This window comes from Bos grunniens, chromosome 13 (assembly GCF_055505025.1).
Source record: "Bos grunniens cultivar Pamir isolate PY7600 chromosome 13, Bosgru_T2T1.0, whole genome shotgun sequence".
In the NCBI taxonomy this organism is placed as follows: domain Eukaryota; kingdom Metazoa; phylum Chordata; class Mammalia; order Artiodactyla; family Bovidae; genus Bos; species Bos grunniens.
Window position 1 is genome coordinate 11,114,007 of NC_141177.1, and position 13,466 is coordinate 11,127,472.

At 47.0% G+C, this 13,466-nt stretch overlaps 1 protein-coding gene across 8 annotated transcripts in view; it reads right to left on the minus strand.

Moving 5' to 3' along the window:
• TOX2 (TOX high mobility group box family member 2) overlaps nt 1–13,466 on the minus strand; it is a 155,541-nt gene that overhangs the window by 89,854 nt on the left and 52,221 nt on the right. For 6 of the 8 annotated variants that reach the window (XM_086331707.1, XM_086331712.1, XM_086331711.1 and 3 more), the window contains exon 2: nt 3,853–3,918. The exons of the other annotated variants lie outside the window; for them this stretch is intronic. In XM_086331707.1, the coding sequence (XP_086187833.1) occupies nt 3,853–3,918 (66 nt within the window). The remainder of the gene's footprint in view (nt 1–3,852; nt 3,919–13,466) is intronic. 8 annotated transcript variants of the gene reach the window in all.

A 13,466-nucleotide genomic window follows, 5' to 3' on the forward strand; every position in this document is an offset into this window, starting at 1 on the left:
TGAAATATTGCCACTTGCAGAGTCATGGATGGACCTAGAGAATAACACTCTGCAGTGAAGTAAGCCAGACAAAGACAAATAACTTATGACATCACTTACACGTGGAATCTAAAAAAAATGACACAAGTGAACTTATTCATAAAACAGAAACAGACTCACAGACACAGAAAACACATTTAAGGTTACCAAAGGGGAAAAGGAATGAGGGATAAACTAGGAGGTTGGGATTAGCAGATACACACTGCTATATATAAAACAGATAAACAACAGGACCTACTGGATAATACAGGGAACTATATTCAATAGCTAGTAATAACTTACCATGGAAAAGAATCTGAAAAAGAATATATGTACATATATATATGTATATGTATGCACAAAATAACCAAATCACTTTTCTATACACCTGAAACTAACACAGCAATGTAAATAAACTATACTTCAAAAAACAAAAAGAACTAGAGGTCAGTGGAACCCTACCAAACCACTGGAGCTGCAGGTCTTATTTTTATTTTTAAGTAAAATTAGCATGTACTACATCTGACATGTTTCCCACATGTGATAGTTTGTTAAAAGACCATATTACTTTGCAGTGGTTCCCATCAACAGAGTCTATTTCCTCATTCCTTGACTCTAGACTGACCCTGTGACTTGCTTTGATCAACAGCATGTGCTAGAAGTAGTCATATGCCAGACTTCAAGAGGTCACGCAGCTATGGCTCTTGCTGCTTGGGGAACCCTTCTCCCACCATGTAAACAAATTTGGTCTAGCCTGCTGCAACAGGAGAGACCATCTGAAGTAGAAGGGAGTCCCCCATAACAATTAGCTAAGAGCCTACCTGGCTGCTGACTCTTGCACTTAAATGATCCTAGCCATGACCAGAAGAGCCACCCAGCTGAACTCAACCAAACTTCCAAGCCATGGAATCATGAATTAGATGAATATTTGTTGTTTTAAGCCACTAAATTTGGGGGGTGGGGTGTGCAAGTTAAGCTAACTGGTACACTTTAAGAAGTCTAGACTGTAATTGCTAAGTCTGCTCGTCTCAAGGTTGGCTCACACCACCATATGGACTCTGGGAATCCTGTTATCTCCTTTATAAAGTTCTAAGTTAGGGAGACTCTCTGAGCAACAGTGCATGAGACCAGGAAGGACCCTTAGGGAATCCAGCCACATTGTTCCACTGTTAAGGAATGCATTCATTACATAAGTGTTTCCTGAATGCCTCCTTTGTGCCAGGCAGTATGGCCCAGTAGGAAGGCACAACAAAGAATAAGAGAGACCAGATCCTTCCCTCAGGGAGGTCACAGTCTAGGGTGGAAATCAGATGTTAACCAAGTCATTATGCAAATAAGCAAAAACCACAGTGACAAACGCTGTGAACTAAAAGGAGGAGGTACCATGAGAAAGAATAATGGAGAAGGGACCTACTTGGATTTGGGGCTCACAAAGAGCTCTGTAAGTAAGTGACATTTAGGCTGAAGCAAGTTGAAAATAGCCTTGAGGTGGGAACGGAGCTCTCCATAAACACAGTAAGGGACTCGGAGCTTTGAGTTCTAGCCGTGCAGATTCAAATTCCATCTCTACCGCTCCCTGGCTGAGTCAGTCAACATCCTAGAGCCTCAGTTGCCTGATCTATGAAATGGGGTTAATGGTAACATCTTACTTTTTCATGACACTTCTCAAAGCTGTCGTGAAAGCCAGTTGAAATAACCACGTTTATTTGTCCTGCAGTTCCCCTTTGAGGGACTGTGCCCCTCTGCCCAAGCCTAGAGCAGACACAGAGCTCCTGAGTCTCACTTGCCCTTCTCGGTGAAAGTGCAGTACCAACCCTCTCCATTAGGGACGGAGCCAGAGCAGACTCCAGCATAGCACAGTTCTGAGTCAGGATGTTAACAAAACGCAATCCAAAGCTGAAGCTCCAGTACTTTGGCCACCTGATGTGAAGAACTGACTCACTGCAAAAGACCCTGATGCCAGGAAAAATTGAAGGCAGGAGGAGAAGGGGACCACAGAGGATGAGATGGTTGGATGGCATCACCAACTCAACGGACAGGAGTTTGAGTAAGCTCCAAGAAATGGTGAAGGACAGGAAAGCCTGGTGTGCTGCAGTCCATGGGGTCGCAAAGAGTCCGACACGACTGAGCAACGACAAATCAAAACACTGTGAAAGGACTCAGATAAGAGGTTCAGGAGTAAGCTCTGGCTTTTGAACTAACCACATTTCCAATTATGGACAATTAAATGACTTCTGTGATTTCTTCCAAAATGGGCATTTCCAGGACTGGAGTCTTACCCACCAGTTCTTGCAGCTTGTCAGTGCAATATAAAGGCAGCTTTTCAGCAGCCCCTCTGGTGCTCACATGGTCACAGACCAGAGAAGGGGATGGCATGTGGGCCCACCAGCGCCCTGCTGCAATGGCGGGGGTGGGGTGGGGTGGGGGTCAGGGTGGGTGTGGGCTCCAGCGCCCTGTAACAGAGTTTCCACGCCACACTGAGACATAGTCTCTTTCCTTGTCAGTAGTGTTCCCCAAGAGCCACAAGCCCATGTCTTTCTCATCTGTGTCCCCACTAGGACCTCTCACGTAGCACAGCACATAAGTATTTGTGAATTAATAGGCTTCTGTTTCTCCGGCTGGAAAATGTGACCCCAGCCACCCAACTGCCATGACTGCCATGATTACACAGCCAGAGAGGGCACAGCAGCTCTAGGGGCAGGCTTGTCTCCCAGATCCCTCACGTTTGTCAACGGCTACGAAACCCCTTCATCCTCCATCCAGCAGCCCGAGCTGCTGCCACCCTGGAGGCACCACTGGGAAGCATCTTCCAGGATCTTTGCAGGACCCTCCTTGGGGTCCCAGACTGCAGTGAGGACCCTCTGTGGCATCTGAGTCTAGACTGAGGATGCTCCTGGCTGAGAGAGACCAGGCTGACAGTGGACAATCTGTCCAACTGGTGTCTGGGACTCACAGCGGGCTGGACTGGGCCTAGGGCTGGTCTTCCCTGGGATGACTCAGCTCCCATCCCCACCAAGAAAAGCTGCCCAGGAAGCCTCCACTCTCTTCCCTTTCCTCCATGTCCACAACCCTCCCCAGAGCATGAGACGACGCCAGGTAGACAGAAGAACCCTGAAAGCTGATGCATGGGTGTGAGTGCCTCCACACCAGCACCTGTCCCCATGGCTGCTGTGTGGCAGTAAGAGGCAGGGCCACCAGGGGCATGTGACATGTGTATTCGTTGGTGCTGAAAATCTCCCCTCTGTGCGTGGAGAGTGTAGACAATATGTTTCGAGTTTTATCAAGTTTTCAATGATGCCAAGAGTAGACAGGTAGTTGATTTACAGGAAACACTATAGTCCCAGTTTGTCCATTTGAAGGAAAACTCAATCGACATTACTTTCTAAAAAAAATCAGAAGTTTATAGACTTGGTTCAAAAAAGCTTATAAAGGCTTTTTTTTTTCCTGTTAAAGAATTATAGTCTAATTTGGAAAGTCACCAGTACAAGAACAATGACATCTATGATTTAGACAGGCCTCTTAACAATTACATGTTTTTTGTTTTTTAAATTTTTTGCTGCATGCAAGGCATCTGGGATCTTAGCTCTTCAACTGGGGACTGAACCCATGCCCCCTGCATTGGAAGTACAGAGTCTTAACCACTGGACCACGAGGGAAGTCCCTAACAATTAGATGTTATATAACATCTACAACAATTGGATGTTAACAATCAATTGATATTCTTGATCATTCTGAGAGAGGACAGTAGTGGGCTATGCCTCCAGCTCTGCACCCCTGCCACCCCGCCCTGGGAGCAGCTCAGCTCCAGCAGCCCAAGGGAGGCTGGGCACCCACCTGGCTGGTTGATAGGAGCTCTGGGTTTCCGTCACTCATCCCCACGTAGGCACTCTCACCATCAAACTGGAACAGAGAAACAGAGAGGCAGCTCTGATGAAAATGTTCTCCGGAAGGGCCCAGGAGAAGCCCGAGGAGGTCAGGGGACTATAGTGCTGAGGGGAAAAGGCTGGACCCCAGAGAAGCAAAGATTGAACCCAAGATGCCCAGTCTCCATTTCAGCAGAGCTCCCTCTAGGGGAGAAGGAAGTGTCCTTATTTCATGACCTCCATAGTTTGGGTTCATCACACTCAGGATACAGAGAGGAATACCCTTCTGCCCTTTACACCTTGTCCATAGATGTGACAGATGGCTTTGTCAGGTACTGAGCTCCCCGTCTCTGGAAGTATGCAAATATTTCTCCTGGCCAAAATGACATCAGGCTTTCAGCTAGAGCTGGAATTCCACATGCTGGAGGGAGGCCAAGATCTCCAGAGCCCTGGGATCAGGACAGCCTGCCCCCGTCCCATCCTCCAGGAATGACCATCCCAAAGGGCTCTGTCCCCTTACCCTTGCCTCCCATGCCGTCCCTGACCACGGGCAGTGAGGACTGTGGTAGAAACCAGGTACAGGAACTACAACCCTGTGTTTTGAGACGCTGCCAAGGCTGGATTTGGGAAAATTCGTCTGCAAGAGGGAGCAGGTGTAGCTGGAGAAGCAGGGGCTCTGGAGTAGCTGGCTCCCCTTTCTCAAGGTGTGTGATCTTGCGCTGGAGACTGCACTCCAGAGGTGCCTCGTCTGTCAAAAGGGGCTGACAACAGTAAACCTCTCTCCAGGGGACGCTGCCCCGGAAAGTGCAAAGCGCTTGGCTCCATTCCAGCTCCCTTCACTTGAGACAAGCCTCTGGGATCGGGTTCTCTACAGAGCTTGAGACAAGGATTCAAAGGCATGTGATCTTTGAGAAGTGTGCTTTAGCAATAACCTGTAAGGGAGGGAGGGATCAGGATAGGGTACGGGAAGGAGCTAAGCAAGGAGGGAGCCCCAGTGGGAGGCTTGCTGTAGGCTTATCCCACCACAAGCTTGCTCCAGGGCATGGCTGGTACCGCAGAGTTGTTCCTGCATGAAACCAGGGGTGGGGCTTCTGTAACCCATATATGTCAGTCATTGGTGGCGGCTTAAGGGGCAGAAGGGAGTCATCACCTGAGAAGGGTGGCCCCCATTTGGCCAAGGACATTTTTCCAGGGAACTGTGCCAGCTGTGAGCCATTTTCAGCCTGTACTCATCCCTGGTGGCTCAGACGGTAAAGAATCTGTCTGCAATGCAGGAGAGCGAGGTTCAAACCCTGGGTCGGGAAGATCCCTTGGAGAAGGGAAAGGCAACCCACTCCAGTATTCCTGTCTGGAGAATTCCATGGGCAGAGGAGCCTGGTGGGCTACAGTCCATGGGGTCACAAAGAGTCAGACACAACTGAGCAACTAATACTTTCACAGCAGATGGGGGACAATATTGTCCAGCTGTGCTGGACAACAAAGAGATCTGGGTGGAGTACCAACACCAGCTGTCCATTTTATTGTAATTGAAAAGAATTTTTTATTAGGTTATATTCACATGATTTAAAATTCCCAAAGTACACAAAGAGCAACAGAATGAAAAGTCGCCTGCCCCCACCTCCCAGGCATCCACTGCCCCTCTCCAGAGATAATCACTGCATCTACCAGCTTTCCATATCCTTTCAGAGAGAGTCCCTGAAATACATTAGAGTCACTTCTTTTCTATAAATGACAATGTTCTATACACACCATTTCACACCTTATATTTCTCCTAGCAACACATCCTGGAAAGTATTTTCTCTCAGATCATAATTTTGTCTTCTGGTATGCCCTAGCATGGCTATAACATATATATTGAACTACTTGAGCAAATGGGCAATTGAGTTGTTTCCAGGTTTGTGCTATTCCACATTGCTCTGGTGAATATTTTTGTATATCCGTCATTTTGCAGGGGTGTGAGTCTATCTGTAGGATTAGTCTGAATAATTGCTGCATCCAACTGTGGGTGCATCTGTAATTTGGATGGACATCACCAAGCGGTCCATACGGAGGTTGGAAAAGCCCACATTCCTGCAATCATCAGTTCATCCAGACCCTCTTTGCTCAGAGAGGTTTTCATAACAAACTGGCTCAGACACCAGCCTCCGATCTCGGTGGGCTCCAAAGCCCAGCACGCCCGACTCCCCCTGTCCTGCTCACCCTTGTTCATTGTTCCATCGCCCCGTCACCTTCTAGCTTTCTATGTAATTTCCTTATTTACCACATTCATTGCTCACAGTTGGATTTCCCCTATGAAAATGAAGGGCCCTCGAGGCCAAGGGGTCTTAGTCTTTCTGTACACTGATGATGCCTCCCAAATATCTAGACTAGCACCCGACACGGAACAGACACTCAATAAATGCTTCTTGAATGAATGAATGAAGCAACCACTTGCATTGTCTTTTACCAGGCCAATCTTTTCATCAGGGCAGTGGCATTAGGACTTATACCCAAGTGCCTTCCCAACACAGGGATGGACAGTCCTTCAGTGACTGCTGGATTCACAAAAGAAAAGGCTGTGCCGTGTCTAGAGTCTGAGCATGACCCCAAATGCAGGGCTTCATCCATCATACGGAGTTCAGGCTTCAAGTCTCTGCTCAGAAACCACCTTCTGCAAGAGGCTGGACATCACTGCTTTTATTTCCTTTGGCTGTCCCTCTAACAACCTAGATTGTCTCTCCATCTGTCCTCTGCCCAGAATGGAGCAGCGTGAAGGCTGGAACCGTGTCCTGATGGTTTCCCAAGCCCCCAATGCCCGATAAGACTGGTATCAAGGATAGGACTATGACTTGGGCAGCATAGAGAGTTCTCAACGAAAGCTCCTAAGTTCTATCTGATAGGTCACCGTGGTCCGATATTTACTCTTTGATAAAAATTAGACCATTCTAAAAATCACACATAATTGATAAGTATGTTCTAAAAGAAAGAGGGCTTCCTTTGTGACTCAGCTGGTAAAGAATCTCTTGCAATGCCGGAGACCTGGATTCAATTCCTGGGTTGGGAAAATCCCCTGGAGAAGGGAAAGGCTACACACTCCAGTATTCTGGCGAGTCCATGGGGTCAGGGAAGTGGAAGGGGACTAAAATTTTTAAATAATTAAATAATAATGAAATATCTTTTAAAAATTTTATTTATTTTTCGTTCAGTTCAGTTCAGTTCAGTTGCTCAGGTGTGTCTGACTCTTTGCGACCCCATGGACTGCAGCACGCCAGGCCTCCCTGTCCATCACCAACTCCCAAAGTTTACGCAAACCCATGTCCACTGAGTCAGTGATGCCATCCAACCACTTCATCCTCTGTCGTCCCCTTCTCCTCCCACCCTCAATCTTTCCCAGCATCAGGGTCTTTTCAAATGAGTTAGTTCTTTGCATCAGGTGGCCAAAGTACTGGAGTTTCAGCTTCAACATCAGTCCTTCCAATGAATATTCAGGACTGCTTTCCTTTAGGATGGACTGATTGGATCTCCTTGCAGTCCAAGGGACCCTCAAGAGTTTTCTCCAACACCACAGTTCAAAAGCATCAGTTCTTCGGCACTCAGCTTTCTTCACAGTCCAACTCTCACATCCATACATGACTACTGGAAAAACCACAGCCTTGGCTAGATGGACCTTTGTTGGCAAAGTAATGTCTCTGCTTTTGAATATGCTATCTAGGTTGCTCATAACTTTCCTTCCAAGGAGTAAGTGTCTTTTAATTTCATGGCTGCAGTCATCATCTGCAGTGATTTTGGAGCCCCCCAAAATAAAGTCTGTCACTGTTTCCACCGTTTTCCCATCTATTTGCCATGAAGTGATGGGACTGGATGCCATGATCTTAGTTTTCTGAATGTTGAGCTTTAAGCCAACTTTTTTACTCTCCTCTTTGACTTTCATCAAGAGGCTCTTTAGTTCCTCTTCGCTTTTTGCCGTAAGGGTGGTGTCATCTGCATATCTGAGGTTATTGATATTTCTCCTGGCAATCTTGATTCCAGCTTGTGCTTCATCCAGCCCAGTGTTTCTCATGATGTACTCTATATATAAATTAAATAAGCAGGGTGACAATATACAGCCTTGACATACTCCTTTTCCTATTTGGAACCAGCCTGTTGTTCCATGTCCAGTTCTAACTGTTATTTCCTGATCTGTATACAGATTTCTAAAGAAGCAGGTCAGGTGGTCTGGTATTCCCAGCTCTTTCAGAATTTTCCACAGTTTGTGGTGATCCACACAGTTAAAGGCTTTAGCATAGTCAATAAAGCAGAAATAGATGTTTTTTCTGGAACTCTCTTGCTTTTTCAATGATCCAGCGGATGTTGGCAATTTGATCTCTGGTTCCTCTGCCTTTTCCAAAACCAGCTTGAACATCTGGAAGTTCACAGTTCACGTATTGTTGAAGCCTGGCTTGGAGAATTTACTAGCGTGTGAGATGAGTGCAATTGTGCCGTAGTTTGAGCGTTCTTTGGCATTGCCTTTCTTTGGGATAGTTTGGGTTAGGTGGGTCTTTGTTGCTGGGCTTTCTCTAGTGGCAGTGCACGGGTTTCTCCTTGCAGTGGTTTCTCTTGTCGCAGAGCATGGCCTCAGGCATGCGGGTTTCAGTAGTTGAGGCACAGAGGCCCCAGAATGCAGGCTCCGTAGGTGCGGTGCATGGGCTTAGTCAACCCATGGCCTGTGGAGTCTTCCCAGACCAGGGACTAAACCCTTGTTCCCTGTATTGGCAAGTGTAAACTAAGCCACAGGGAAGTCTGAGGGGACTAAATTTAACAAGGTATTTGAAACATTCTATAAAGCAATAGTCATCAAACAGTATGGTGTATGTTAAAGATACAGGGCATATCTTTTAATGTAGGTTAAAAGATATGCCCCCAAACTCTGTGTAATATCCCATTTATTAACTCCTGGCTAGAACAGAGCCACCCTGGTCTGCTCTCTCTCCCCACCCCAGCCCTGCTCCCCAACATGTACAGCAGGCGATGAACAAATACTTGATGAGTGTCTGTTCATTGGGTGAATGAATGAATATACTTGGCACCAAGCAAAATGCTTTTCATAAAAGAACTCATTTAGCTTTTTCAACAACCAACATTTTGGGCTTCCCTGGTGGCTCAGTGGTAAAGAATCCACCTGCCAATGCAGGAGACTCGGGTTCGATCTCTGGGTGGGGAAGATCCCCTGAAGAAGGAAATGGCAACTCACTCCAGCATTCTTGCCTGGAGAATCCCATGGACAGAGGAGCCTGGTAGGCTACAGTCCATGGAGCTGCAAAGAGTTGGACACAATTGAGTGACTAAACCAACAACAGCTACCAATGTTTCAAACCATGGAAATAAGCTGAGAAGATAAACAGTTGTCCAAGATCACACAGTCAGGGAGACACTGCACAGCAGTGGTCTGTTTGCTTCTTGGGCTTGGTCTCTCCCATGAGCGTGTACGCTCCTTGGCAGCAGGAATCACGGCCTGGCTGCAGCCCCCGTCCCCAGACATAACCAGTCATTCTTCAGGGCCTGGCACATAATAGGGATCTGATGAGTATGTGTTTGTGGTTCATGCAGGGAGGACCTACCCACGGTGAGCAGTGGGGAACGACGCTGGGAAGAGCAGCAGGGATCCTAGATTTTGAGGTATGCGTGCCAGGGGTTGGGCAGGGGATTCCCATGAGGTCATCAGAGTCCCCTCAAGTGGGCTTATTCACTTGCCCTTTATTCAAACAAGAAAGAGCAGCCATGTGGCAGAGTAAAGCTTGTTTCCTGCTTCAAGGAAAATCTGAGAATTTGGCAGAAGTTCCCAAGGCAGGGTTGGGTCAGCCTCTGCTGGGTTTCCCACTGGTTGCTTTGCATGGTGCCCTAGAACACAGGATTGGGACCGGCTACTGAGCAGCTGTGAAAAGAGGGCCCCAAGTGGGTGGTTTGGGGGCTCTGTTCTCTGCCAGCCTTTGTCCAGTGTTCCACCACCTCTGAGCCCTTGTAGGGGAAAGGAAGGAGGGGAGGGGCCCCTGAGACCCCCCGGGCTCCCCTGGCTTGGCCCCCAGGGTGAAGGGGAGATGTCGCAAAGCCTTGACACAGCAGAGCCACCTCCTCCACGTGCACAGAAAAGCTCCAAAGCGCCCACATGGACACCCAGCGTACAGCGGTGACGCTGTGAGTTCATGGACACACAGGTATGTGATGCATGAGTGTGCCCAAGCATGGTGACAACGTATGCAACACAAACTGGCAGGGGGCCCAGCTCACACCACAGAGTGTTCAAGACACCACTCAGTTACACACGTACCCCAGCATGGGTAACACCAACCGTCCCAGACAAAGGTGTCTGGAACATAAGCACGAGTGCACACAGCACAGACCCTTTACGTGACTGGTACACAACATACACAACACCTAGAGTCTGCACACAGGGGAGGGAGGGGATGCCCGGACGCGAATAAATACACCCTCCATCTGCGACTGAATCCGTGCATAATTCACAGAAACGTGCACACAAACAGATGACATGAGCGTGTAGAGACACACACAGACACCCAAGAACTTAAATTCTGTGCATATTTCAGCTTCTCAATCCCTCAGTCAAAAATCTTTTTTCACATCACACAACCTTCTGCACACTTTAAAACATGAAAAAAAATATGTGTGTGTATGGGAGGGTGGGGGACAAGGGCCTAAGAATTTCCATGAAACACCAGGAGAACATCTCTTACCACTGACTGGAATAGATTAATTTTCCCCATTTCATATTCTAATTATAATTCCTTTTCCCAGCGCCATCTTCAGTCGTCATTACAGCTGGAAGATTGTTCTGCAAAAGCCAGCCCTTCATCTTCTCTTCCCAAGAGTTTTGTCATGGAAATGAGTTTGGGAATCTGAAAGAATCCACATTTTTGCAAACAGCGAATGTGTCAGGATAACCCTTTCATGACGGCCACCAAGGAGAGGCTTCTGAAGGGTCTGTCTCTCCTCAAAATGTGTGGTCCCTTTGGTGAGAGGGGTAGCTAGTCCTCTAGTCCAACAGCCACCCCCCACATACCCCAAGAAAAGGATAGATCCCCTTTCTATCTTTAAGCAAACTTAGCAAATAGGTAGGCAAGGTGAAAGGCAAGACGCCCTGATTTTTGCAAGTCAGATGATGCCAGCTCCATCTGTGAAACCTCAGGCAAGCTCTGTAACTGCTTGAAGCCTCAGTTTCCTTATTCTTAAGACCCACAGAGCCACTGATTCATAGTAGGTGTGAATTAAATATCTGTGGAATGGACAAATGTGATAACTGTGTAGATGGATGGATGAAAGGGAGGGAGGGAATGAAGGATGGGAAGGATGGATGGATAAATGGGTGGATAAGTGGATGATGGATGGTACAAGTCAGCACAGTTCCACAGCAATGTAAAGCAAGCCACAAGTGTAATATAAAATTTTCTAGTAGCCAGAGTTTAAAAAGCATAAACAGGTGAAATTAATTTTAAAGACATTTTATTTAACCCAATATATTCACATTATGATCTCAATGCATGATCAATACAAAACAATTGTAAATGAGATGGTTTATAGTCTTTTTTTTTTGGTACTGTCTTTGAAATCCAGTGTGTATTTAACCTTCCACTATGGCTCAGTTTAGACTTAGCCACATTCTGGGTGCTCAAAAGTCACCAGCGGCTGGTGGTAAATAGAGACGTAAATAGTTGGGATGGGTAAGATGAGTGGATGGATGGTGGGGAGGTATATGGGTGGGATGAATGGATGGGTGGATGGTCAGGCGAGTTGAGTGGTTTAGGGAAGGAATGGGACAGATGGGCCAGTAGGTGGACAAAGAGATGACTCAAGGGTCAGATAGATGGAATTAGAAGGTGGGATGAATGGATGGATGGGCAGATGAGTGGCTGAGATGAGAGGGATGAGAGATAGATGAATGAACTGGGATGGGTGAGTGAGTATGAAGAGACAGGTAATGGGAAGATGCTTGGGATGGTGGGTGAGATAAACAAGTAGATGATTGGCATGGGCAAGTGAGATGCCTGGGTTGATGGAATGGGTTAAACAGGTGGGTGGGATAGATAAGTCTGGTATTTCCTCCTCTATTCACACTTGCTTTGGACAATGAGCTTGAGCAAGCTCCAGGAGTTGCTGATGGACAGGGAAGTCTGACATGCTGCAGTCCATGGGGTCGCAAAGACTCAGACCCAATTGAGTAACTGAACTGAACTGAGCTGATGGCTTCTTAGGGTTGCCACGTGTCACTCTCAAACATTCATCTTCAGCCAAGCTGCCTCCAGATTCCAATGCACAGTTTACCCCTGAACATTGCCCCATTTGGTTCATGCGTACCTCAAATTCAACCCACCCAACACTGAACACATGACACATGGATGAGCCTGCTCTTTCTCTGGCGGTTGGCCATCATGAGAGATGTCACATTCTACAGAGTTCCCCTGGGGTGACTCTGGACCCCTTCCATCCTACATCCTCCTGATCAATCACCAGCAGAAGTCCTCTGCTCAGCTTCCTCCCACCCAATCCATCTTCCTTCCACCCTGGCTATCACTAGCAATCTTTTGGTAATGATTTCACTGCTCAGATCAAAACCCTGAAGTGACCCCACATCACTAGCTCTGGCATACGGGACCCTCCATAACAACCAGCCCTAAGCCTCAGCTCCCATTAAGGCTGCAAGAAACCTCCGGAATCTTGAAGCTTGCACATATTTCCCCATCGTCAGCCTGGAGCACCCTCCTCCCTTTCTCTACCCACTGAAAGCCAACTCTTTCTAGGTGTTTTTTTTTTTTCTGGCTACACACTCCAACCTTAACCAGTGCAGCTTGCTTCTATCAACCCATATTCTTGGGCCCAATTTTAAAGTCCCCATCTCAAGTTAGCTTTGGACTTAATTCATCTTCCCTGTATGGTGTGACATCCCAGTCAACAGCATTGATTCTTGAATAGAAGTATTGGTTTCAACACTTTCTAGCTGTGTGTAACCTTGGGTTTAACTTCTCCTTACCTCAGTTTCATCACCTGTAAAATGGTAATGATGGCAGTTAATTATTACTGCCTTAAAAAGTTTTTTATATCTGTTATCATATATTAGATATGAGCTATGGTCATGTATGGATGTGAGAGTTGGACTGTGAAGAAAGCTGAGAGCTGAAGAATTGATGCTTTGAACTGTGGTGTTGGAGAAGACCCTTGAGAGTCCCTTGGACTGCAAGGAGATCCAACCAGTCCATCCTAAAGGAGATCAGGCCTGGGTGTTCATTGGAAGGACTGATGCTAAAGCTGAAACTCCAATCCTTTGGCCACCTCATGCAAAGAGATGACTCATTGGAAAAGACCCTCATGCTGGGAGGGATTGGGGGCAGGAGGAGAAGGGGACGACAGAGGATGAGATGGCTGGATGGCATCACTGACTCGATGGACATGAGTTTGGGTAAACTCCAGGAGTTAGTGATGGACAGGGAGGCCTGGCGTGCTGCGGTTCATGGGGTCGCAAAGAGTCAGACATGATTGAGCAACTGAATTGAACTGAACTGAACTGAATACTCTATAACATAATACTTCATAATGGTGATAACTTTTGACAAGTGTTTA